Source organism: Oncorhynchus clarkii, chromosome 21, assembly GCF_045791955.1.
Source record: "Oncorhynchus clarkii lewisi isolate Uvic-CL-2024 chromosome 21, UVic_Ocla_1.0, whole genome shotgun sequence".
In the NCBI taxonomy this organism is placed as follows: domain Eukaryota; kingdom Metazoa; phylum Chordata; class Actinopteri; order Salmoniformes; family Salmonidae; genus Oncorhynchus; species Oncorhynchus clarkii.
In genome coordinates, this window is record NC_092167.1 from 43,268,865 (window position 1) to 43,295,191 (window position 26,327).

General features: G+C 43.1%; 1 protein-coding gene across 1 annotated transcript in view; it reads left to right on the forward strand.

Moving 5' to 3' along the window:
- Positions 1–26,327, forward strand: part of LOC139379080 (ankyrin-2-like) — a 136,859-nt gene that overhangs the window by 48,710 nt on the left and 61,822 nt on the right. The window contains exons 7-17 of the mRNA XM_071121850.1: positions 2,286–2,384; positions 4,379–4,477; positions 12,368–12,466; positions 12,607–12,804; positions 13,038–13,136; positions 13,940–14,038; positions 14,169–14,267; positions 16,685–16,882; positions 18,789–18,887; positions 19,808–19,948; positions 20,439–20,636. Coding sequence (XP_070977951.1) covers positions 2,286–2,384; positions 4,379–4,477; positions 12,368–12,466; positions 12,607–12,804; positions 13,038–13,136; positions 13,940–14,038; positions 14,169–14,267; positions 16,685–16,882; positions 18,789–18,887; positions 19,808–19,948; positions 20,439–20,636 — 1,428 coding nt within the window. The remainder of the gene's footprint in view (positions 1–2,285; positions 2,385–4,378; positions 4,478–12,367; positions 12,467–12,606; positions 12,805–13,037; positions 13,137–13,939; positions 14,039–14,168; positions 14,268–16,684; positions 16,883–18,788; positions 18,888–19,807; positions 19,949–20,438; positions 20,637–26,327) is intronic.

Consider the following 26,327-nt stretch of genomic DNA (forward strand, 5'->3'; position numbering starts at 1 on the left):
GACTATTTAGTGAAAGAATTATAAACTCAGCCATGAAAGTCGTCTGACTTTACCTGAATTAGTTTGGAAATAACCTCCGTCTTAAAGTCTGACTTTGAATTGTAAAAACACTATAAATGTGCAACTCTCTAGTGAGTTTGGCCTTGTGGCACAAAATGGCTGCCATGCATCACTGTGGCCTGTTGCATAGCGACAGTAAGGCCTGCTCATAGATAATAGTATTGTGTATAGCTCCATGGGCTTGCTTCCATCACTGTAAAACATCTGAAGGTTTTTGGATGGAAAGATACTATAAAGCATACACAGCTGATCTAGCTGATTTAGCGATAAAGCATTTTTTTTTAAGAGAATCATACCACTCTAGCCACGTTGCCAGTATTCTTTGTACTGCGTAACTACCCTGAGCTCTGAGCGTCTGTACAACTGTTTGTGAAATGTCTCAAGTCTTTCCCTTCCTCGTCTCTACTGCTTCAGATGATGGTCAATAGGACTACGGAGGTATAACCACTATGTCTACCACTCCAACCTTGACCATAAAACACATCACTTTTCTGTTTGTCTTTATTCCCCTCACGTCTATAGCATTGCACGGTGGCAAATAGCCACGGGTCTTTTGATTTTGTTCTGTAATGCTAATTATAAACTGGGTGGTTCAAGCTCTGATTGCTGATTGGCTGACTGCCGTGGTATATCAGACCGTATACCATGGGTATGACAAAACGTTTTATTTTTACTGCTAGAATCACATTGGTATCCAGTTTATAATAGCAATAAGCGACCCCGGGGTTTTTGGTATTTGGCCAATATACCACGGCTAAGGGCTGTGTCCAGGCACTCCGAGTTGCATCGTGCTTAAGAACAGCCCTTAGCTGTGGTATATTGGCCATATACCAGCCCCACCAGGCCTTAAGTACGCATGGCAATATGTATTTTTTCACACCTCAGTAGTTTGTCTTTCAGTTAAATGGTTATCTGTTCATTTTTTTACTTTGTGCGTACTTTTGACTTCCTTTCTATTTTGATTGGTTGAGTTTCTGTAGTTTTATTGGAGCTCAGCAAGCTTGATTACTGAAAACCTCCAATACATTTCACCTCTAATACAAAACATTTCACACAAAGATGATAGACTTTTGATAATGATGAATAATGCTTTTTGACAGGGTGTTTGTTAACATATAGAACACCTATATGTTGTGTTGCATGCCAGCTATTTACATTTTCCATGCACTATCAACTAAATGGATGTTATTTGACAAAACACAACATTTTGAATTGTTATAATGAGGTCAGTAGTGTCACATTTTTATAATTACAAGGAGCTTGAGATTAGATAAAGAAATATATCAATGCAAATATATGTACATTATTATTGCATTCAAACATGTTTTTATACAGTATATTATACTCACCAATGCAATGTCATGATATTACATCAATCCAAAAGTATCCAGGTGCTTTGCAGATCGTTTGCAGGACCAATAGCATGATGCATCGTGTCTCTTAATTTGCACCATTATCAGCTATCAGCCTTAAATGTGTAATTTTGAATCATCGCGTAGTCTACAATTCTTCACACTTTTGTAAATAATGTTTTCACATTAAATCGGACCATGACTTTCAGAATGGAAAGGTAAGCCAAGAGTTTCACCACACTCCCACCTGCTTTGATTTCTCTCTGGTTTCTTAGAACTCCTAACATGACAATATGCAGTACAATGACATAGTGCACTTTGGTGTTGATAAAATATACAGTCATGTTTTTTAAAAATGTTTTATTTCCTTCTCTGTCCTGTAAATGTGTGCTTAACTAATAGTGTATCAGTTTTTTGGTGTATTTGGTTTTTATTTATTTCCTTCATTTATTAATTATTAATATGTATTATTTATTTAAATGTAGACACCATTGTTTCTATTTTGTTCAGACTGTAGGATCACCAGTTGCATGGTGGAGATCTTTCTGAGTTTGTGTTTGTGTGTATGCGTACACTACAGAATTTGTGTGTACGTTCGTAATCGAATCATGATTTTCTGAAACTGAATTTTAAGATTTCTTTCCTTCCCTTCCTCTTTTTGGTTTCCTCCCTCTTCAATTTTTAAAAATATTTTGACTGTTCATTTCCTTTTGTTTCTTTCTTTTTGTTGACGTGATGCGACTGCTGCATGCTGGGATGGTGGAGGTCAAGGGTGAAGGGTCAGATTTTGGGGTCATGAATGAGGCTACTATCTAACCCACTCTGTCTCTCTCTCTCCCTCCCGCTCTCTGTGTCCGCCCCCCTGTGTTACAGAGTGGATTCACGCCACTGCATATCGCTGCCCACTATGGAAACGTGAACGTGTCCACATTACTGCTGAACCGTGGGGCGGCTGTGGACTTCACAGCCAGGGTGAGTAGTGTACCATTACCTCTACTTTCTGATCTGGAGTCAGCTGTGCTACCATTGTGCCACAAAGTCTTAGGCAGCATTACTTCTACCTTCTGATCTGTAGTCAGCTGTGCTACCGTTGTGCCACAAAGTCTTAGGCACCATTACCTCTACCTTCTGATCTGGAGTCAGCTGTGCCTCCATTATGCCACAAGGTTCTGGGCACCATTAATATAGACCTTTACTGGGACTAGTGCACAGTTTGTAGGTAATAGGAAGGGCTGCCCACACACTGTGCCAACCCTGCACAGAGTCCAAGAGCCATAAACAACAGGAGACTTTAAAATACACTCTGAGCGAGTAGAGTGTGTTGCTCTTTAGGAACCCACAGTCTGATAATTATATGCTTTCTATTACAATGACGCCATCCGCCTGAGCACTTCCCCTTTTCTCTGAATCAGCATGTCAATGTTTCTCCATCAGTCACTCAAGGGAAGACGTACCGTACTGTACTGTACAACCACTCAGACAGACGAGAGGAACCAGGAGAATGGGAGAAAGCCTATCTTTTTTTAGGAGTTGAGCCTATCTTTTTTAAGGCAGAGACATGGACAGTGTTCTGATCAAGCTGAAAGGTCACTTTAAGGTCACAGACTCAAGCAGTACTCTTCTTAACTCTCAGACTGTGTGTGTGTGAGAATCCTTTAATTTGCAGAAACGTAACACTCAAAACCCCTGTCATTTCTGCTATGTCACACTTTCTCAAGTGTTTTTAGTCACAGTCATCCTCACAAGCTGTGTGTCCCGCAGTTCTTTGGGCCAGGCGATCAGCTTTCACATTGTCAGGATTTCACAGACAGCAGAGGAGTGGCCGGACGCCAAGACAACAGAACACATCCTAAGAGGATGAATGAACAGGAAGCCATTGTCAGCAATTCAATTCAATTAAAACTTTATTGTCCCAGCAGGGAAATACATTGAGGCATATTAGATAACATTAAACATAATAGAAACTGTGTTCTGGCCTTGTGACAACACCAACTGTATACAGCAGTATTTTGATTATATGACGGTAACTAATGCACTTTTTTACATAGCGCTGTTCCGTACAATTGACCTTATTTTAGCGCCCCAAAAAACGTAATACTTCCAGGTCAACTGTAATATGAATAACATTGTAAAGCACAATTTCTCCCTTTCCAGCAAAATCCATGACGAGACCTTCATGCTGCCCGTCTCTGCATGATTGAGGAAAGCAAAGAGCTCCGTCGGGTCTTTTTAAAAATGGCGGGTGGGGAAGTGAAACCTACTGCGTGACAGTGAAAGGGGGAGATATGTCTAGTTGGGAAACAGCTTTTTTTCACCCGATCTGTCCAACTTATCACCTCTAAAATGTAAATATAACCCTATAAAGAGTTGATATAATGTGTCATTACATACCTGTTTGAAGGTTTGTGTGGAACTTGAATGGGGTTTTAGGGCGGCTCTAAAGTGATCTTCAGAAGTAAACAGCGGCTGTCGCGGCTTTTGAGCGCCATGATGGCTTGCAGTGATGACGCAAAAAAATGAATGCATTCAGTTGTACAACTGACCAGGTATCCCCTTTAACCCTGACCCTGTCCTTTTCTTGTTTTTAATCTGCAAGAGAAGTGCCACACCTGGTGGAAAGAGGCTGTATATGACACAGAATGAGTGGCATAATGAATGCTCTACGTTATGTCATGACACGTCACAATTTAACGTACAGCGCCAGAGGGGTCTGTTTTTTAAAAACTTTTCTCCAATACTATCGGGCCATTACCATGTCAATCAATGCTTGAATAGAAATGTAGTTCACGCCCCAGATGTTGATGCCAGCACTGTCGCTACAGTCGCTACATTCGTTTTCATTGCAGCCTCGTTTGAATGCCGTGGTTGTGCAAATTTGAACTGAATGTGGTCAGTCACCGTTACCATTAGTGAATTTGTTTATTTCGATTTTGAATGTGTCTTCCATTGTGTTCTATGTGTTTCAGAATGGGATCACTCCCCTCCACGTGGCTTCCAAGCGTGGTAACACTAACATGGTGCGCCTCCTACTGGACAGGGGGTCTCAGATCGACGCTAAGACTAGGGTAAGTACACACACACACACACACACACACACACACACACACACACACACCGTTGGGATCACTACGCTAAGACTAGGGTAAGTCCACACACACACACACACATAGCCTCAATCATAGCCTCAAGCTCATTACCATAACGCAATGTTTCCTATTCATGAAAATCGCAAATGAAATGAAATAAATATATTGAAACACAAGCTTAGCCTTTTGTTAACAACACTGTCATCTCAGATTTGTGTGTGTGTGTTTGTGTGTGGACTTACCCTAGTCTTAGCGTAGTGATCCCAACGGTGTGTGTGTGTGCGTGCCTGCGTGCGTGCGTGTGTGTTTGTGTGTGTGTGTGTGTGTGTGTGTGTGTGTGTGTGTGTGTAGTGTATAAGTACTGTATAAGTGTGCCCACTCTCAATACTGTATGTGGGTGTAGGATGTATTGATCAGTATGAGAGAGGGTCAGTGAGTGTGGACTGTATGTGGCATGTATTGATCAGTATGAGAGAGGGTCAGTGAGTGTGGACTGTATGTGGGATGTATTGATCAGTATGAGAGAGGGTCAGTGAGTGTGGACTGTATGTGGGATGTATTGATCAGTATGAGAGAGGGTCAGTGAGTGTGGACTGTATGTGGCATGTATTGATCAGTATGAGAGAGGGTCAGTGAGTGTGGACTGTATGTGGCATGTATTGATCAGTATGAGAGAGGGTCAGTGAGTGTGGACTGTATGTGGGATGTATTGATCAGTATGAGAGAGGGTCAGTGAGTGTGGACTGTATGTGGCATGTATTGATCAGTATGAGAGAGGGTCAGTGAGTGTGGACTGTATGTGGCATGTATTGATCAGTATGAGAGAGGGTCAGTGAGTGTGGACTGTATGTGGCATGTATTGATCAGTATGAGAGAGGGTCAGTGAGTGTGGACTGTATGTGGGATGTATTGATCAGTATGAGAGAGGGTCAGTGAGTGTGGACTGTATGTGGGATGTATTGATCAGTATGAGAGAGGGTCAGTGAGTGTGGACTGTATGTGGCATGTATTGATCAGTATGAGAGAGGGTCAGTGAGTGTGGACTGTATGTGGGATGTATTGATCAGTATGAGAGAGGGTCAGTGAGTGTGGACTGTATGTGGCATGTATTGATCAGTATGAGAGAGGGTCAGTGAGTGTGGACTGTATGTGGGATGTATTGATCAGTATGAGAGAGGGTCAGTGAGTATGTTGGTGTACTGCATAGCTGCTGGATGTGTGTGTGTGTGTGAGTGAGAGCTGCAGATCAATGAATTTACAGCTAGCCCACTAGAGAATAGCTTGTTGAGCCTAACGCCCTCCATTTTGACCCGCTGTTATTCCTGTGTCCTTGGCCGTTTTGCTGCTCAGTCAGCTTACTGAATTAATTTAGGGCAAAAACCACTCTCCCTCCTCTCTCAAATCACTCCATCACTATACCTCCATCAATCAATTCATATTTCGTGTCAGAAAACTTCCTTTTTAAAATTATGCGATTGATATTTGTGTCTATTACCAAGGTATTGAATCCTATTATACAACGGGTGGGTCTAGTCCTGAATGCTGATTGGTTAAAACTGCATTTCAGTTGGTGTCTATTCCACAAGTTACCACTGGCTAAATCTATGACGTTTAAATGCCTATTTACTCTGTTCCATCTCACTCCTGTCATAGGAATTTCATAATTCCTATATGTGTACATTAATTAAATCATTCAGTCTATTTTATAAGAATTTGTAAGATTCCTATTTGCATAAAATAGACAGAGACCAGTCTTATCAAAATGTATTCTCGGAGCGCGCTGCCATGAAACCACAAACAACAGTTTATATACAAAATATGACGTCATAGGTAATAAAATGTCCTTCCTCCTATCGACCAGGACAAAACAGGTTCAAAAGTTTATTCCAACCCCCTCGCTCGCTCACTCCAGACACACACTTATCAAGATTCACTTCTGGAATATTCACCTTCATCCATCACTATTTAGAAGACAGCTTCAGATAATGGAAAACCCAGGAAAACACCCGCTGCCTTATCTAAACATCCCAGAGCTAAGTTGAGTCGGTTCAACCATAGGTTAACGATTCTTTCTGCTTACTTAAAACCCCCAATCCATTTCCTCCCCAACCTAGCTGGAATGGTATTTATAAATCAGATATAATAAAACATAGTAGTTTAATTAGTTATAGTTCTATTTAAAATGTAAATATTGTTTAGCCATTATTCATAAAATTCCTAACACTCCGCAATCCACTGTCTCATCAACCCAGCCAGGCAATTTATAAAAAAGCATCTAGACATTATCTCACATTTCTTATAGAATAACATTTAGTTTTCAACAGTGGAGATTTGTATAAACCTTGTTGTTTGTCTCTCTGACATTTCCAACATTGTTTCAATATTCAAATTAGATCTCCAGCTGTCCCATAGTAATGAACGTGTTGGGAGTCGGGACTAGCCAGACAAATCAAATCACATTTTTTTCATTTATTTATTTATTTCACCTTTATTTAACCAGGTAGGCAAGTTGAGAACAAGTTCTCATTTACAATTGCGACCTGGCCAAGATAAAGCAAAGCAGTTGGACACATACAACAACACAGAGTTACACATGGAGTAAAACAAACATACAGTCAATAATACAGTAGAAACAAGTCTATATACGATGTGAGCAAATGAGCTGAGATAAGGGAGGTAAATGCAAAAAAAGGCCATGGTGGCAAAGTAAATACAATATAGCAAGTAAAACACTGGAATGGTAGATTTGCAGTGGAAGAATGTGCAAAGTAGAGATAGAAATAATGGGGTGCAAAGGAGCAAAAATAAATAAAGAAATACAGTAGGGGAAGAGGTAGTTGTTTGGGCTAAATTATAGAGTGGCTATGTACAGGTGCAGTAATCTGTGAGCTGCTCTGACAGCTGGTGCTTAAAGCTAGTGAGGGAGATACAGTAAGTGTTTCCAGTTTCAGAGATTTTTGTAGTTCGTTCCAGTCATTGGCAGCAGAGAACTGGAAGGAGAGGCGGCCAAAGGAAGAATTGGTTTTGGGGGTGACCAGAGAGATATACCTGCTGGAGCGCGTGCTACAGGTGGGTGCTGCTATGGTGGCCAGCGAGCTGAGATAAGGGGGGACTTTACCTAGCAGGGTCTTGTAGATGACATGTAGCCAGTGGGTTTGGCGATGAGTATGAAGTGAGGGCTAGACAACGAGAGCGTACAGGTTTAAATGTACCGAATACAACAGGTGTAGACTTTACCATGAAAGTATTACTTACAAGCCCTTAACCAACAATGCAGTTTTAAGAAAATACCTATAAAAAAAGTAAGAGGTAAGAAGAACAAATAATTAAAGAGCAGCAGTAAATAACAATAGCTGTGCTATGTACAGGGGGTACCGGTACAGAGTCAATGTGCTGGGGCACCGGTGTAGAGGTAATTGAGGTAATAAGTTATTAAAGTGACTATGCATAGATAATAACAGAGAGTAGCAGCAGCGTAGAAGGGGGTGGGGGGGGGGGCAATGCAAATAGTCTGGGTAGCCATTTGATTAGATGTTCATGAATCTTATGGCTTGCGGGAAGAAGCTGTTTAGAAGCCTCTTGGACCTAGACTTTGGTTGCACTGGTATTGCTTGCCGTGCGGTAGCAGAGAGAACAGTCTATAACTTGGGTGGCTGGAGTCTTTGACAATTTTTAGGGCCTTCCTCTGACACTGCCTGGTATAGAGGTCCTGGATGGCATTAACCTTGTTCCTGGTGATGTACTGGGCCGTACGCACTACCCTCTGTAGTGCCTTGCGGTCGGAGTCCGAGCAGTTGCCAGGCAGTGATGCTCTCGATGGTGCAGCTGTAAAACATTTTGAGGATCTGAGGACCCATGCCAAATCTTTTCAGTCTCCTGAAGGGGGATAGGTTTTGTCGTGCCCTCTTCACGGCTGTCTTGGTGTGTTTGGACCATGTTAGACAGACAAGCAGCGTTTCTCAGCCTGTTGAAATCATGAATCAGCTGGCATCAATTTATGTATATATACAAAGAAATATCAATAGAAAACAGGTCAAACGAAAGGAAGTGCAGCTAGTTTGCCGTCTTTCCATCTTCAGTTTGAAGTGATTGTGTTTGAGTTGTTGGCTAGCTCCTCTGAACAACAATGTCCTGACGAGTGAGCACATTTTCTATGCCAGGTGAAATCACACCTCATTAGCTCATTGTTATGGATGAATCCAAATAAATGTCTCTAGAAAACAGCTTAAACAAATGCAAATGCAGCTACTTTGTTGTTATTCTGGCTGCCCTGTTTGACGTGACTGTAAATTAGCCGTAGTTGGCTTGCTAGCGAAGGGATAAAAACGTTGCCAGCCAGTTTGGCAAAGGAACATTTAGAACGAATGACTGGGTTGCGTCCGTAGATACGGAACAAAGAGGCTTAACGACTGGATCGCGTCTCTGGCAACCGAACCGATAGAACAAACGACCAGCCGGCTTGGGTAGCAACCCTAGATTTGTATCGGGGCTATATCTTGTGGAAGGATGAAATAATATGAATAAATTCATCAAAATAATGTTTTTTTAATAAAAATATGTCAATCATTATTTGAATATGTCGGTAACCCGTTGTATAAAGTGATAATGCCCGAGAAGCCGGTGTTTGGAGGAAATATTTGTCCAGAGTTAATGTAAATATTGCATAGAAAGATAATGCGATTGGATCCTAACGTCCCTATAACGTCCAATTAACGTCAGATAACAGCAGTGTTCTTCCGCTCGGTGCATTACAGCACCCATTTGGGCCCTTAATATACTATCCATCCATATATCATATTACATAATGATACATAACGTTGATATGATATCATAGGTGGATTCAATCAATCAATCACATGTATTTATAAAGCCCATCTTACGTCAGCTGATGTCACAAAGTGCTGTACAGAAACCCAGCCTAAAACCCCAAACAGCAAGCAATGCAGGTGTTGAAGCACGGTGGCTAGGAAAAACTCCCTAGAAAGGCCAGAACCTCGGAAGAAACCCAGAGAGGAACCAGGCTATGAGGGGTGGCGATAACAGAACATGGCCAAGATGTTCAAATGTTCATAGATGACCAGCAGGGTCAAATAATAATAATCCCAGTGGTTGTCGAGGGTGCAACAGGTCAGCACCTCAGGAGTAAATGTCAGTTGGATTTTCATAGCCGATCATTCAGAGTATCTCTACTGCTCCTGCTGTCTTTAGAGAGTTGAAAACAGCAGGTCTGGAACAGGTAGCACGTCCGGTGAACAGGTCAGGGTTCCATAGCTGCTGGCAGAACAGTTGAAACTGGAGCAGCAGCACGGCCAGGTGGACTGGGGACAGCAAGGAATCATCATGCCAGGTAGTCCTGAGGCATGGTCCTAGGGCTCAGGTCCTCCGAGAGAGAGAAAGAAAGAGAGGAAGAGAGAAAGAGAGAGAGAGAATAAGACAGGAGCAATACTCTAGATATAACAGACTAACCCTATCCCCCCGACACAAACTACTGCAGCATAAATACTGGAGGCTTAGACAGGAGGGGTTGGGAGACATTGTGGCCCCGTCCGACGATACCCCCGGACAGGGCCAAACAGGCAGGATATAACCCCACCCACTTTTCCAAAGCACAGCCCCCACACCACTAGAGGGATATCTTCAAGGCCGAGTATAGCCCACAAGATCTCCGCCACGGCACAACCCAAGGGGGGGATTATGTGATTAGAACGAACATAATATCATCATGTTGGTATAGAGTACCCTATTCCCTATATGGTGCACTACTATAGACCAGGAACCAATGGCACCCTATTCCCTATATAGTGCACTACTTTTGACCCGGATCCATATGGTTCTGGTTAAAAGTAGTGCAACTGTATAGGGAATAGGGTGCCATTTGGGACGAATCCGAGGCTATAGCACAGCTGTGTAATTGCAACAGATGGGTCAGTGTGGGACAGGGTATCAGTTATCACATTCTCCACTATAATATTCTACTACAACAGTCTGTTTAATCACCATCATAACTCCACTATAATATTCTGCGATAACAGTTTAATCAGGAAAACCTCTATACTGGCTGGCAGATTGGATAATAGAATAAAGCCTGTGTGTGTTTACTTGTAAACAACCTCCACAACAACAACAACAACTAAACCCTCACCTAACAGCAGGTCCGTCCTCATGTTTTATTAAACAGCTGATTTGAGGGATACAGGGGATACTGTGTTCGTTCTGCCTGTTGGATCTTCACGGTTTCACATGGTAATGTATTTAACTAAGCCTTTGGTCCACTGCTGATAGACATCTACCAAGATACTCAGGGGACGTGAGTAATGTAAGTCCGCTGTGGATCAATGAGCTTCAGTCTGCAGTGTATTCACCAGGGAATGGAACCAACACCCTTTAGATGGACATGTCATCAGTGCTGTGACCTAACCACTAGGATACCTGGGGCGGCAGGTAGCCTAGTGGTTACTAGGCTACCTGGGGCGGCAGGTAACCTAGTGGTTAGAGTGTTGAACTAGTAACCGAAAGGTTGCAAGATTGAATCCCCGAGCTGACAAAGTAAAAATCTGTCATTCTGCCCCTGAACAAGGAGGTTAACCCACTGTTCCCCTGAACAAGGCAGTTAACCCACTGTTCCCCTGAACAAGGCAGTTAACCCACTGTTCCCCTGAACAAGGCAGTTAACCCACTGTTCCCCTGAACAAGGCAGTTAACCCACTGTTCCCCTGAACAAGGCAGTTAACCCACTGTTCCCCTGAACAAGGCAGTTAACCCACTGTTCCCCTGAACAAGGTAGTTAACCCACTGTTCCCCTGAACAAGGCAGTTAACCCACTGTTCCCCTGAACAAGGCAGTTAACCCACTGTTCCCCTGAACAAGGCAGTTAACCCACTGTTCGCGGGCCGTCATTGAAAATAAAAATGTGTTCAAATCAAAATCAAATCAAATGTATTTATAAAGCCCTTCGTACATCAGCTGATATCTCAAAGTGCTGTACAGAAACCCAGCCTAAAACCCCAAACAGCAAGCAATGCAGGTGTAGAAGCACGGTGGCTAGGAAAAACTCCCTAGAAAGGCCAAAACCTAGGAAGAAACCTAGAGAGGAACCAGGCTATGTGGGGTGGCCAGTCCTCTTCTGGCTGTGCCGGGTGGAGATTATAACAGAACATGGCCAAGATGTTCAAATGTTCATAAATGACCAGCATGATCCAATAATAATAAGGCAGAACAGGTGAAACTGGAGCAGCAGCACGGCCAGGTGGACTGGGGACAGCAAGGAGTCATCATGTCAGGTAGTCCTGAGGCATGGTCCTAGGGCTCAGGTCCTCCAAGAGAGAGAAAGAAAGAGAGAAAGAGAGAATTATAGAGAGCACACTTAAATTCACACGGGACACCGAATAGGACAGGAGAAGTACTCCAGATATAACAAACTGACCCTAGCCCCCCTACACATAAACTACTGCAGCATAAATACTGGAGGCTGAGACAGGAGGGGTCAGGACTTGCTTAAATAAAGCTTCAATAATAAATAAATAAAATATACTACCACTGGTGACCTTGAGCTGTGTGTGTGTGTGTGTGTGTGTGTGTGTGTGTGTGTGTGTGTGTGTGTGTGTGTGTGTGTGTGTGTGTGTGTGTGTGTGTGTGTGTGTGTGTGTGTGTGTGTGTGTGTGTGCTTGTCACCTTAATTGGGGAGGATGGGCTTGTGGTAATAGCTGGAGTGGAATAGATGGAATGAATGGTATTAAATACATCAAACATGGTTTGATACTATTCCATTCGCTCTGTTTCAGCCATTATTATGAGCTGTCCTCCCCTCAGCAGCCTCCACTGGTGCTGTATGTATGACCCGTATGGATCTGTGTGTGTGTGTTTTTACAGGACGGCCTCACACCTCTACACTGTGCAGCCAGGAGTGGACATGACCCAGCAGTGGAGCTACTGCTGGAGAGAGGAGCACCTTTGCTGGCCAGGACCAAGGTACACACACACACACACACACACACACACACACACACACACACACACACACACACACACACACACACACACACACACACACACACACACACACACACACACACACCCTCTCTCTGACAATCTTCTCTCTCTCTCTGTAGAACGGTCTGTCTCCTCTCCACATGTCGTCTCAGGGTGACCACGTTGAGTGTGTCAAGCACCTGCTGCAGCACAAGGCTCCTGTTGATGATGTCACCCTGGACTACCTGACTGCGCTGCATGTCGCCGCCCACTGCGGTCACTACAGAGTCACCAAGCTGCTGCTGGACAAGAGGGCCAACCCCAACGCTAGAGCACTGGTAATACTAAACCCTCCTATACCCACTAATACAATGACTGTCATGACAAGGACTATTACTGCAGGCCATTATGGTTCCTGGCCATTTTGACCATTTTGTCTCAAAGAGACAGAACAAAGTGTTGGAGTGAAAATAAGATGGCCTCTCATGTATGTCTCAACATGTCAACATGTCCCTACATGTGTATGTAGGTGTGTTTCATACATCATGTGTCTGGTGTGTGTGTCTGTCAGAATGGTTTCACCCCGCTGCACATCGCCTGTAAGAAGAACCGAGTGAAGGTGATGGAGCTGCTGGTCAAGTATGGAGCATCTATCCAGGCCATCACAGAGGTAGGAGACTGTGGTCAGTCTGGCCACTACAGATATGTGTGTTAGAACTTGTTTCATTACAACAAGCTTGGCAATATACACACACAAGTACCACTACACCAGATTACACTATTTACCATGCAACCACACACCCCTTTACTCTTCAACACTGTTGATGTACAGTCCTGTTGATGTACAGTCCTGTTGATGTGGGGTCCTGTTGATGTGGGGTCCTGTTGATGTACAGTCCTGTTGATGTACAGTCCTGTTGATGTACAGTCCTGTTGATGTGGGGTCCCAGTGACTTGTGTTTTGACCAGAACTGGCTTCACATGCATGAGTGGTAATAATACCTTGTAATGATGAAAACTCCCTCCCTCCCTCCCTCCCTCCCTCCCTCCCTCCCTCCCTCCCTCCCTCCCTCCCTCCCTCCCTCCCTCCCTCCCTCCCTCCCTCCCTGTCTCCCTCCCTGTCTCCCTCCCTCCCTGTCTCCCTCTCTGTCTCCCTCTCTGTCTCCCTCTCTGTCTCCCTCTCTGTCTCCCTCCCTCTCTGTCTCTCTCTATCTCCCTCCCTCCCCCCTCCCTCTCTGTCTCTCTCTATCTCCCTCCCTCCCTCTCTCTCTATCTCCCTCCCTCCCTCCCTCCCTCCCTCCCTCCCTCCCTCCCTCCCTCCCTCCCTCCCTCCCTCCCTCTCTCTCTCTCTGTCTCTCTCTATCTCCCTCCCTCTCTATCTCCCTCCCTCTCTCTCTCCCTCCCTCTCTCTCTCTCTCTCTCTCTCTCTCTCTCTCTCTCTCTCTCTCTCTCTCTCTCCCTCCCTCCCTCCAGTCTGGCCTGACTCCCGTTCACGTAGCAGCCTTCATGGGTCACCTCAACATCGTCCTGCTGCTGCTACAGAACGGAGCCTCGCCTGACGTTAGCAACATTGTGAGTGATGGGGTTAACGTCAGGACAGTGGATGTGAGTGTGTGTGTGTGTGTGCGCGTGTGTGCGTGCGTGCGTGCGTGCGTCTGTGCACGTGTATGCTTCTCCTGATTCAGGTGTGTGTTGTGTGCAGCGTGGGGAGACTGCTCTACACATGGCATCCAGGGCAGGACAGGTGGAGGTGGTGCGCTGTCTGCTGAGGAACGGAGCCATGGTGGACGCTAGAGCCAGGGTAACACATTATCACAATACACACAACTCACCACTCCACTCACACTCAGTACTACTCTACTCTCCACTCTGCTCCATACTCTACTCTATACTCTACTCTCTACTCTACTCTCCACTCTGCTCCATACTCTACTCTATACTCTACTCTCTACTCTGCTCTATACTCTACTCTACACTCTACTCTACCATATACTCTACTCTCTACTCTGCTCTATACTCTACTCTCTACTCTGCTCTATACCCTACTCTCTACTCTGCCCTATACTCTACTCTATACTCTACTCTCTACTCTGCTCTATACTCTTCTCTCTACTCTGCTCCATACTCTACTCTATACTCTACTCTACCCTATACTCTACTCTATACTATACTCTATACTCTACCCTATACTCTATACTCAACTCTACCCTATACTCTACCCTATACTCTACCCTATACTCTACACTCTATACTATACGCTATACTCTACTCTATACTCTATGCTATACTCTATACTCTATACTCTACGCTATACTATACTCTATACTCTACCCTATACGCTACACTCTATACTCTATACTATACTCTATACTCTACTCTATACTATACTCTACTCTACTCTATACTATACTCTATACTCTACTCTGCTCTATACTCCACTCTATACTCTACTCTACTCTACTCTATACTTTATACTCAACTCTATACTCCACTTTATACTCTACTCTACTCTCTACTCTACTCTATACTCTACTCTCTACTCTGCTCTATACTCTATACTCTACCCTATACTCTATACTCTGCTCTATACTCTACTCTATACTCTACTCTACCATATACTCTACTCTCTACTCTGCTCTATACTCTACTCTCTACTCTGCTCCATACTCTACTCTATACTCTATACTCTACTCTACCCTATACTCTACGCTATATTATACTCTATACTCTACCCTATACTCTATACTCTACTCTACCCTATACTCTACCCTATACTCTACACTCTATACTCTATACTATACTCTATACTCTACTCTATACTTTATGCTATACTCTATACTCTACTCTACTCTATACTATACTCTATACTCTACTCTACTCTATACTCTACTCTATACTCCACTCTATACTCTAATATACTCTATACTTTATACTCAACTCTATACTCCACTTTATACTCTACTCTATACTATACTCTACCCTATACTCTACTCTGTACTCTACTCTATACTATACTCTATACTCTACTCTACCCTATACTTTACTCTATACTCTACTCTATACTTTACTCTATACTATACTCTATACTCTACTCTACTCTATACTCTACTCTATACTCCGCTCTATACTCTACTCTAAATTTTATACTCAACTCTATACTCTAATCTACTCTATTATCGACCCTATACTCCATACTCTATACTCTACTATATACCCTATTCTATACTCCAATCTATACTCAACTGCATACTCTATACTATGCTCTATACTCTATAGTCTACTCTATACTCTACTCTATTCTATTCTCGTCCCTATACTCTATACTCCATTCTATACTCTACTCTATACTCTATACTCTACTCTATACTCTATACTAGTCTCTATACTCTATACTCTATAATCGACCGTATACTCCATACTCTATACTCTACTCTATACTCTATACTCCACTCTATACTATATTCTATACTCTATACTATGCTCTATACTCTATAGTCTACTCTATACTATACTCTATACTCGGCCCAATACTCTATACTCCATTCTATACTCCACTCTATACTCTATACTCCACGCTACTCTACACTCTACTCCATAGTCTAACCTATACTCTACTCTATACTCTACTCTATAGTCTAACCTATACTCTACTCTATACTCTACGCTACTTTATACTCTACTCTACTCTATTCTATACTCTATACTCTTGTCTCTAAACTACTCTATATCCTACTCTATACTCTACTCTATACTATACTCTAGACTCCACTCTGCTTTATATTCAACTCGACTCTATACTACACTCTATACTCTGACCTTTACTCAATCATATACACTAGTCTATACTCTACTCTATGCTATATTCTACTCTGCTCTCTACTCTACTCTACTCTACTCTACTCTACTCTACTCCACTCTATACTCTACTCTACTCTACTCCACTCTATACTCTACTCTACTCTATACTCTATTCTACTCTACTCGACTCTACATTCCTCTCCTCTCCTCTACTCTCCATTACTCTCCTCTCCTCCAAGAAACCCATTATCACCACATACAGTAACTTCAGGAAAGTGGGGCTGTAAAATAAAGCATTACTACCCTCATTAAGCAAGTACTGTAAAAGCCATATCACCCATAGCCTCAATCTCTCTGTGGACGTCTATAATAAAGTACATATTCTACCCCCTATAACATCCATGTCTCTGCCCCTGCAAGGAGGACCAGACACCCCTCCACATCGCGTCTCGTCTGGGGAAGACTGAGATAGTCCAGTTGCTACTGCAGCATATGGCCCACCCTGACGCCTCCACTACTAACGGATACACACCTCTCCACATCTCAGCCAGGGAGGGACAGGTGGACGTGGCTTCAGTACTGCTGGAGGCGGGCGCCTCCCACTCGCTGGCTACTAAGGTGGGTAGAGATAATACACACACTCACACATACACCCACACACACCTACACATACCTACACATACACTCACACATACCTACACATACACTCACACACACCTACACATATACTCACACACACCTGCACGCTCACACATACACGTGTACACACACCTGTGCATATTGGTGTGGTTTTTATGGGGATTGTTTTTATGGGATGGAATTCATCCCCTTCTTTCTGTGTGGATTATGTCATAAATACTTCTTGATTCGCTGTATGGCCTCTTTCACAGGCGCAGACTATGGGCCACTGTCAGTGTGACCTGGTTTAATCAATTCATGATTTATAATGCTTTGGAGAACCCCTGGCTTCTTCTCCTGAATTTAGCAAGTAGACGTCGACTTCTGTCACTGAAGGATATTCAACATCCATTGACACAACAATATATCAGTGCTAATTTATTCATATGCTCTGGGCTCTGAGGTTTATGATGCAGTAAAATTCACCCATCTCTCTCCCTGCTCTCCCTTCCTCTCTCTCTCTCTCTCTCTCTCTCTCTCTCTCCCTGCTCTCCCTTCTTCTCTTTCTCTCTCTCGCTCGCTCTCTCTCTCTCTCTCTCTCTCTCTGTCCCCATCTTCTTCTCTCTCTATATCTATCTCCCTCTCCTCCCTGCCCCCTCTTCTCCTTGTCTAATGGGGATAACAGGTGTGGCATTGTTAGCATCAACAACAGGACAGGGACAGCGGTTTGCCCGTTGAACAACATCTTCCTAGACTTGCTCCTCTCTACCTCTGTCCCTAATTGCCTGTGTTTGATCTGTTAGATAGGTGATGTTTTACACCCTATGGATTCTAATTTTTCACAACACCACCATTAGTGCCTCTCATTCTCTTCTTATCTACACGTTGTTTCTACTCGGATGTGTATTACATCAGAAATGAACCAGCGTTACACAGATAATAGGATTCCCTCTCTTCATGGGCTGGGTCGTAAACACGGGAGACGTGACATGGAGGCAACACCGTCGTCCTATCACAACAGCCTAATGTGACAATGGCTAAAGAGCACCACCTGGTGGCTGCGTTGGTAATATGTTACTGATCAGGTTTTACTCTGTAAATTAGATTTTGGGATATTACCTATGATTGCATAAGCAATGTGGGTGCACAGAAATTTGTTGTTATTGTGCATCTTAAATTGCATTATGTTTGGTTCACATACATCATTAGTTGGCTGTGAATTTCTAATCCCTTTGGAAATGACGCTGTCTTGAAATAATTACTTTTGAATATACACTGAGTGCACAAAACATTATGAACACCTGCTCTTTCCATGACATAGGCTGACCAGGTGAATCCAGGTGAAAGCTATGATCCCTTATTGATGTCAGTTGTTAAATCCACTTCAATCCGTGTAGATGAAGGGGAGGAGACAGGTTGAAGAAGGATGTTTAAGCCTTGTGGCAATTGAGACATGGATTGTGTACGTGTGCCATTCAAAGGGTGAATGGGCAAGACAAAATATTTAAGTGCCTTTGAACGGGGTATGGTAGTAGGTGCCAGGCACATCGGTTTGGGTCAAGAACTGCAGCGCTGCCGGGTTTTTTCACGCTCAACAGTTTCCTGTGTATCAAGAATGGTCCAAAACCCAAAGGACATCCAGCCAACTTGACACAATTGTGGGAAGCATTGGAGTCAACATGTGCCAGTATCCCTGTGAAACGCTTTCAACACCTTGTAGAGGCCATGACCTGAGGAATTGAGGCTGTTCTGAGGACAAAAGGAGGTGCAACTCAATATAAGGAAGCTGTTCCTAATGTTTTGTACACTCAGTGTATTCCATGAGCCTTATGCACATTGATGAAGATATAGATAGTGTTTGTTTCAGTCATTATTAAATGGTCATCTGTATGTTGTCTCCATACAGAAAGGATTCACTCCCCTGCATGTGGCATCCAAGTACGGAAGCCTGGATGTGGTCAAACTTCTCCTGAAAAAAACAGCTCCCCCTGATTCTGCTGGGAAGGTAAGCATTACCATAAAATTCAAACTCTTAATCATTGTATAGTTTTGTGTTAGAGGGAGAAATAACTACACAGTAGAACAGTCTATTTCTCACAAGGTGTGTTATATTTTTACAATATCAGACAATGCTCTGACCTATTTTAAGTGATGAAGAATTATCTGATGAGGAATAGTCTGATGAGAAATAGTCTGATGAGAAATAGTCTGATGAATAGTCTGATGAGGAATAGTCTGATGAGGAATAGTCTGATGAGGAATTATCTGATGAGCAATTATCTGATGAGCAATTATCTGATGAGGAATTGTTTGATGAGGAATTATCTGATGAGGAATTATCTGATGAGGAATAGTCTGATGAGCAATTATCTGATGAGGAATTATCTGATGAGGAATTGTTTGATGAGGAATTATCTGATGAGGAATTATCTGATGAGGAATTATCTGATGAGGAATTATCTGATGAGGAATTGTTTGAGGAATTATCTGATGAAGAATTATCTGATGAGGAATTATCTGATGAGGAATTATTTGACGAGGAAATAGCTAATGAGGAATTATCTGATGAGGAATAGTCTGATGAGGAATTATCTGGCCATATATTTTAAAAGTCTGTTGTTATTTCTGGTTGAGGCTATGTTGTCAGCGAGCCTACCGGTAAGCATAGTTTGATTATATCAACTTTAAGTTTGATTAACTGCTGTTTATTCCTCTACTTTTAGGAAAGACAGATAACAGATATAATTTGTTTCTTCTTATTCTTTTTGAATAAGGACCCGCCCAGCGATCCTCCTGCTGCTTGCTCTTTAATATAAGCCTCGTTTTCCGTAACAAGCTGTAATAGTGCCCCTATAACTCAGCTTATTTATCATGTGTTGTGTATGTTGACCAGTGTTCTTAATGGCTGCTTGCTCCGCTAACCAGCCTGGTTTTATCCAATCTGCACTCACCTCGTCATCCTTGCAGAACGGCCTCACACCTCTCCATGTCGCTGCACATTATGATAACCAGAAGGTGGCGCTCCTGCTTTTGGACAAAGGGGCCTCCCCCCACACCACGGCCAAGGTGAGACCTCCGTGAGGCCACTCTGGCACTCTCCCCAAACAGGTGGGAGGAGAGACGTCGGTCAGCCTAGGGGTGGACAGTCAATGTGGTATTGAAGCTGTGTGTGTGTGTGTGTGTGTGTGTGTGTGTGTGTGTGTGTGTGTGTGTGTGTGTGTGTGTGTGTGTGTGTGTGTGTGTGTGTGAGTGTGTGTGTGTGTGTGTGTGTGTGTGTGTGTGTGTGTGTGTGTGTGTGTGTGTGTGAGTGGGTGTGTGAGTGTGTGAGTGAGTGAGTGAGTGTGCACGCTTCTGTGAGTGAGTGAGTGAGTGAGTGAGTGAGTGAGTGAGTGAGTGAGTGAGTGAGTGAGAGTGAGTGAGTGAGTGAGTGAGTGTGTGTGCGCGCTTCTGTGTGTTAGTATGTGGTGTGTGCGTGTGTGTGTGAGTGAGTGACTACATCTCTAAAGGTATCTGTATGGCTGAATTTTTCTTTCTCTCTCACACACTCTCCCTCCAGAATGGCTACACCCCACTCCACATTGCGGCGAAGAAGAACCAGATGGACATTGCGGTGGTGCTGCTGCAGTACGGGGCAGACACCAACATCCTGACCAAGCAGGGGGTCACCCCTCTGCACCTGGCCTCACAGGAGGGGCACGCTGACATGGCCGCCCTGCTCATCGAGAAGGGGACTGAAGTCAACGTCTCCACCAAGGTAGGGCTACATCTTCCCATCCTTCTTGGTTTTAAACTGCTTATGTAACGCGACCGTGGGTTTGAACCCACTCTTCAACGACTCACACATTAAAACCAACTGAAAAGTTAAAGTTGTACATAGGCCTTCGTACTCTGGTCACAGATACTGACTGCCTCTCTTCTCTGAGACGTGATGTCTCACTGCTTCTGAGGGGTTCAAATGAACAGGGCCTCTGATGTCAGTCTTTCTTTCCACTCGCGTTCTCTCCTTTCAGATCTCCCTTTGTTAGGGTCTTTTGTGAATATAGTTACGCTGTCAGTAAGGGCGAATCCTAACAGGGGGGGGTTAGCTTTCACTCTAAAAGACTCGTCGATATCTTTGTGATATTTTCTCAGAAAAATGCGAATTACACACACATATCTCAGGTTAGCTTCCAGCCCTGTAACAACGGTAAATGTATTAACACCAGGAAATGTAATAATGTTTCTATTTTTAAACCTGGTAAATGTAATAACTTGCTGGTAAATGTAAAAATGTTTATAAGGTAAACAGAATAACTTTTTCCGATAAGTGTAATAAGTTATTTCATTAACTAGTGAATAACAACTTTTTATGAATACTGTAATAACTTCAACCAATCATGTTATAACATCACAAAATCAATGTTATTATGTGCTACTTCCCCCAATTGGATGCACATACCAGCACCCACAGCCAATTACAACACAAACAAACTCATGCACATCATCCATGAATACTCATACATAGACACACTCACAAGTGTAACAGTATAACTTTAGACTGGCGCGAACCAGGGACCCTCTGCACACATCAACAACAGTCACCCACGAAGCATCGTTACCCATCGCTCCACAAAAGCCGTGGTTCTTGCAGAGCAAGGGGAACCACTACTTCAAGGTCTCAGAGCAAGTGACGTCACCGATTGAAACGCTATTTATCGCGCTCCGCTAACTAAGCTAGCCGTTTCACATCCGTCACACAAGCACACATTGAAATGTACACACATGCACAGTCGTGTACACACATGTACACACACACACACACACACACACACACTTGATTATTATTAATCAAGGTTATTATTACATTGATGACGTTGATGAATAACATTAATAGCTTCAACCGTTCGTGTAATAGCCCAAATCAAGGTCTTCATTTGTTATTTCCGTCTTTTTGATTAACAGTTCTAACTGTCAGTTTCTTAACAGGTGCATGTTTATTAATCCTTGGAAGAAGCAAGTTCATAAATTCATCAAGTGTAGAGTCTCCCGAGTGGCGCAGAGGTCTAAGACACTGCATCTCAGTGCAAGAGACGTCACTGCAGGACCTGGTTTGAATCCACGCTGCGTCACATCCGGCCGTGATTGGGAGTCCCATAGTGTGGCGCACAATTGGCCCAGCGTCGTCCGGGTTTGGCCGGGGTAGGCCGTCATTGAAAATAAGAATTTGTTCTTAACTGACTTGCCTAGTTAAATAAAGGTTAAACATAAAACATTTTTTTAAAGAGGCAGGAGGCTCCATATTAATCACATCAGACCAACAAATATTTTTTACATCATCCACATAAGAGTCACAGCAAAATCATCTGCATGATATCTTATACACCAGCTTTTGGAACCTTGGCTTTCCTGCATCCAAGGTGTATCGATACATCTTTAGGACAAAGTTCTATAGTATTAGTAAAAATGTGATTAGTACATGTGGATGAAATAGTTCCTGTATTCTTTGTAAATACCCTGGTAGGTTGATTAATAATCTGAACCAGATTACAGGCACTGGTTACAGTGAGAAACTTCCTCTTGAGCGGACAGCTTGATGAAAACCAGTCAATATTCAGGTCTCCAAAAAAGTAGCCCTCTCTGTTTACATCACATACACTATCAAGCATTTCACACACATTATCTAGGTACTGACTGTTAGCACTTGGTGGCCTAAAGCAACACTCTAAAAGATTAATCTTTAGATGAGGCAGGTGAACCTGCAACCACAACTCCCCCATGTGCATTCTTGCCTCTTCTATACACAGTTGAAGTCGAAAGTTTACATACACCTTAGCCAAATACATTTCAACTCAGTTTTTCACAATTCCTGACATTTAATCCGAGTAAAAATTCCCTGTTTTAGGTCAGTTAGGATCATCACTTTATTTTAAGAATGTGAAATGTCAGAATAATGGTAGAGAGAATGATTTATTTAAGCTTTTATTTCTTTCATCACATTCCCAGTGGGTCAGAAGTTTACATACACTCAATTAGTATTTGGTAGCATTGCCTTTAAATTGTTTAACTTGGGTCAAATGCTTTGGGTAGCCTTCCACAAGCTTCCCACAATAAGTTGGGTGAATTTTGGCCCATTCCTCCTGACAGAGCTGGTGTAACTGAGTCAGGTTTCTAGGCCTCCTTGCTCACACATGCTTTTTCAGTTCTGCCCACAAATGTTCTATATGATTGAGGTCAGGGCTTTGTGATGGCCACTCCAATACCTTGACTTTGTTGTCCTTAAGCCATTTTGCCACAACTTTGGAAGTATGCTTGTGGTCGTTGTCCATTTCTGTACAGCACTTTGAGATATCAGCTGATGTAAAAAGGGCTTTATAAATCAATTTGATTTGCTGATTTGATTTGGAAGACCCATTTGCGACCAAGCTTTAACTTTCTGACTGATGTCTTGAGAAGTTGCTTCAATATATCCACATAATTTCCCCCCCTCATGATGCCATCTATTTTGTGAAGTGCACCAGTCCCTCCTGCCACAAAGCACCCCCACAACATGATGCTGCCACCCCGTGCTTCATGTTTGGGATGGTGTTCTTCAGCCTGTAAGCCTCCCCCTTTTTCCTCCAAACATTACGATGGTCAATATGACCAAACAGTTCTATTTTTGTTTCATCAGAGCAGAGGACATTTCTCCAAAAAGTACGACCTTTGTCCTCATGTGCAGTTGCAAACTGTAGTCTGGCTTTTTTATGGCGGTTTTGGAGCAGTGACTTCATCCTTGCTGAGCAGCCTTTCAGGTTATGTTGATATAGGACTCATTTTACTGTGGTTATAGATACTTTTGTACCTGTTCCCTCCAGCATCTTCACAAGGTCCTTTGCTGTTGTTCTGGGATTGATTTGCACTTTTCGCACCAAAGTGTGTTCATCTCTAGGAGATAGAACACGTCTTCTTCCTGAGCTGTATGACAGCTGCGTGGTTCCATGGTGTTTATACTTGCGTACTATTGTTTGTACAGATGAACGTGGTACCTTCAGTCATTTGGAAATAGCCCCCAAGGATGAACCAGACACGTGGAGGACTACAATTTTCTGAGGTCTTGGCTGATTTCTTTTGATTTTCCCATGATGCCAAGCAAGGAGGCACTGAGATTGATGGTAGGCCTTGAAAAACATCCACAGGTACACCTCCAATTTAGAAGCTTCTAAAGCCATGACATCCTTTTTTGGAATTTTCCAGCTGTTTAAAGGCACAGTCAACTTAGTGTATGTAAACTTCTGACCCACTGGAATTGTGACACAGTTTAAAAATATATATATTTCACCTTTATTTAACCAGGTAGGCTAGTTGAGAACAAGTTCTCATTTACAACTGCTACCTGGCCAAGATAAAGCAAAGCAGTTCAACACATACAACAACACGAGTTACACATGGAATAAACAAACATCCAGTCTATAATACAGTAGAAAAAATATATATATGCAGTGTGTGCAAATGAGGTGCGATAAGGGAGGTAAGGCAATAAAATAGGCCATAGTGGTGAGGTAATTACAATATAGCAATTAAACACTGGAGTGATAGATGTGCAGAAGATGAATGTGCAAGTAGAGATACTGGGGTGTAAAGGAGCAAAATAAATAAATACAGTATGGGGATGAGGTAGTTGGATGGGCTATTTACAGATGAGCTATGTACAGGTGCAATGATCTGTGAGCTGCTCTTACAGCTGGTGCTCACAGTGAGTTAAATAATCTGTCTGTAAACAATTGTTGGAAAAATTACTTGTGTCATGCATAAAGTAGATGTCCTAAACAACTTGCCAAAACTATAGTTTGTTAACAAGACATTTGTGGAGTGTTTGAAAAATGAGTTTTAATGACTCCAGCCTAAGTCTATGTAAACTTCTGACTTCAACTGGATGTTATATCCTTGTATTGCTAATACTGTGTCATCAAAGGAATTACCCAAGTGAGTCTCAGAGATGGCTAATATATGAAAATGATCTGATCTTAGCAAGTTATTTATTTCATGAACCTCATTTCTGAGGCGGTATATTAATATGGGCTTTTGTAGCCCTTTCCTTGGTAGCTTATCAGAGATAGACATAATATGGAAAGCAAGAGAAAATAAAACATTCAGCAATCAGTTGGTGTGTGTAAGTGTGTGTGTGCTGTGGGGTTGAAACTACGAACCCACAGGCTTGGCTCACTCATCCCTTCCAGGCTTTTGGGAGGGAGGGTGAACAATGAGCCTGTTATAACAGATGTCCCTACGCACCATGTCCCCATGCGCTCTGGCAGCTTTCATGGCTGTGATAAGCGCTTTCATCTTCTGGCGCACAGCTTCAGGATAGTCCTCGTTTCGGTACATTCCTCTCAAGTTCTTGGCTTTTTCCAGAACAGCTACCTTGCCCTATAACCTCAGGAACTTGTCTACTATCGGCCTGGGCCTGTCACCTGTGCCGGTGGGGGTTTTCCAGTCCTGTGGGCGCGCTCCACCTCAATCTTCCTGTGATCCATCTTCAGTTTCTCAGTGATAATTTCCCTCACTTTGTCCTCGGATTCCATCCAAGTCTCATGTGGAGATTCTGCAATTCCGTCCACAACAATGTTGTTCTGATTTCTCCGTCATTGTTATCATTAGGTCACATACAGAACTGATGTCCTCTCTCAATGACTAACAGATTGCTGTCATCTTGCTGTTCTCCTGTTTAAACCCATCAAGCTGACCCTGGGTGAACTGCAAACTGTTCTTCAGGTCCTGGACCTCTCTGGTCAGATCGCCCATTATTTTATTACTCCACCAATATTTGGACACTATTTTCTTGTTGTTGTAACAACTGCTTGTGGAACTATTTTTGTTAGTTTAAAAGATCCTTCACCTGTGATAGAGAGACACCACTATCCTCAATGGTACTCTCACCAGCTTTGGTCTTTGTCATTTGTAGGAATATAGACTGTTACTCCTCGCAGTTCCAGACAGGGCAGGTCACAAGGCAGAGGGAAACACCAACAAACAGCAAGGATTCAAACAGTCACACTCCCGAGTCAATCCGTGGTCCTAGCCACAAGGGCTTTGGCTCATCACACTCTAGCGACTCCTTGTGGCGGGCCGGGCGCCTAAAGGCTGACATCGGTTGTCAGGTGAAAGGTGTTTCCTCCGACACATTGGTGCGGCTGGCTTCCGGGTAAAGTGGGCGGGTGTTAAGAAGCGCGGATAGGGGGGTCATGACTCGACTTTCGCCTCCCGAGCCCATTCAGGGAGCATTGCAAATTCCCAAAACAATGGATAAAACGATGGATGGAGGCACATTTTATGCAAATGTAAAACGAAATCTGTGCGGCCCTCCGGACCTCGTTGAAGACCGAATGTGTGTGTGTTACATTTACCGGAAAACGTTATTCCGTTTATCGTTCAACGTTTTATTACGTTTACAGGCAAGTTATTACAGTGGCAAGAAAAAGTATGAGAA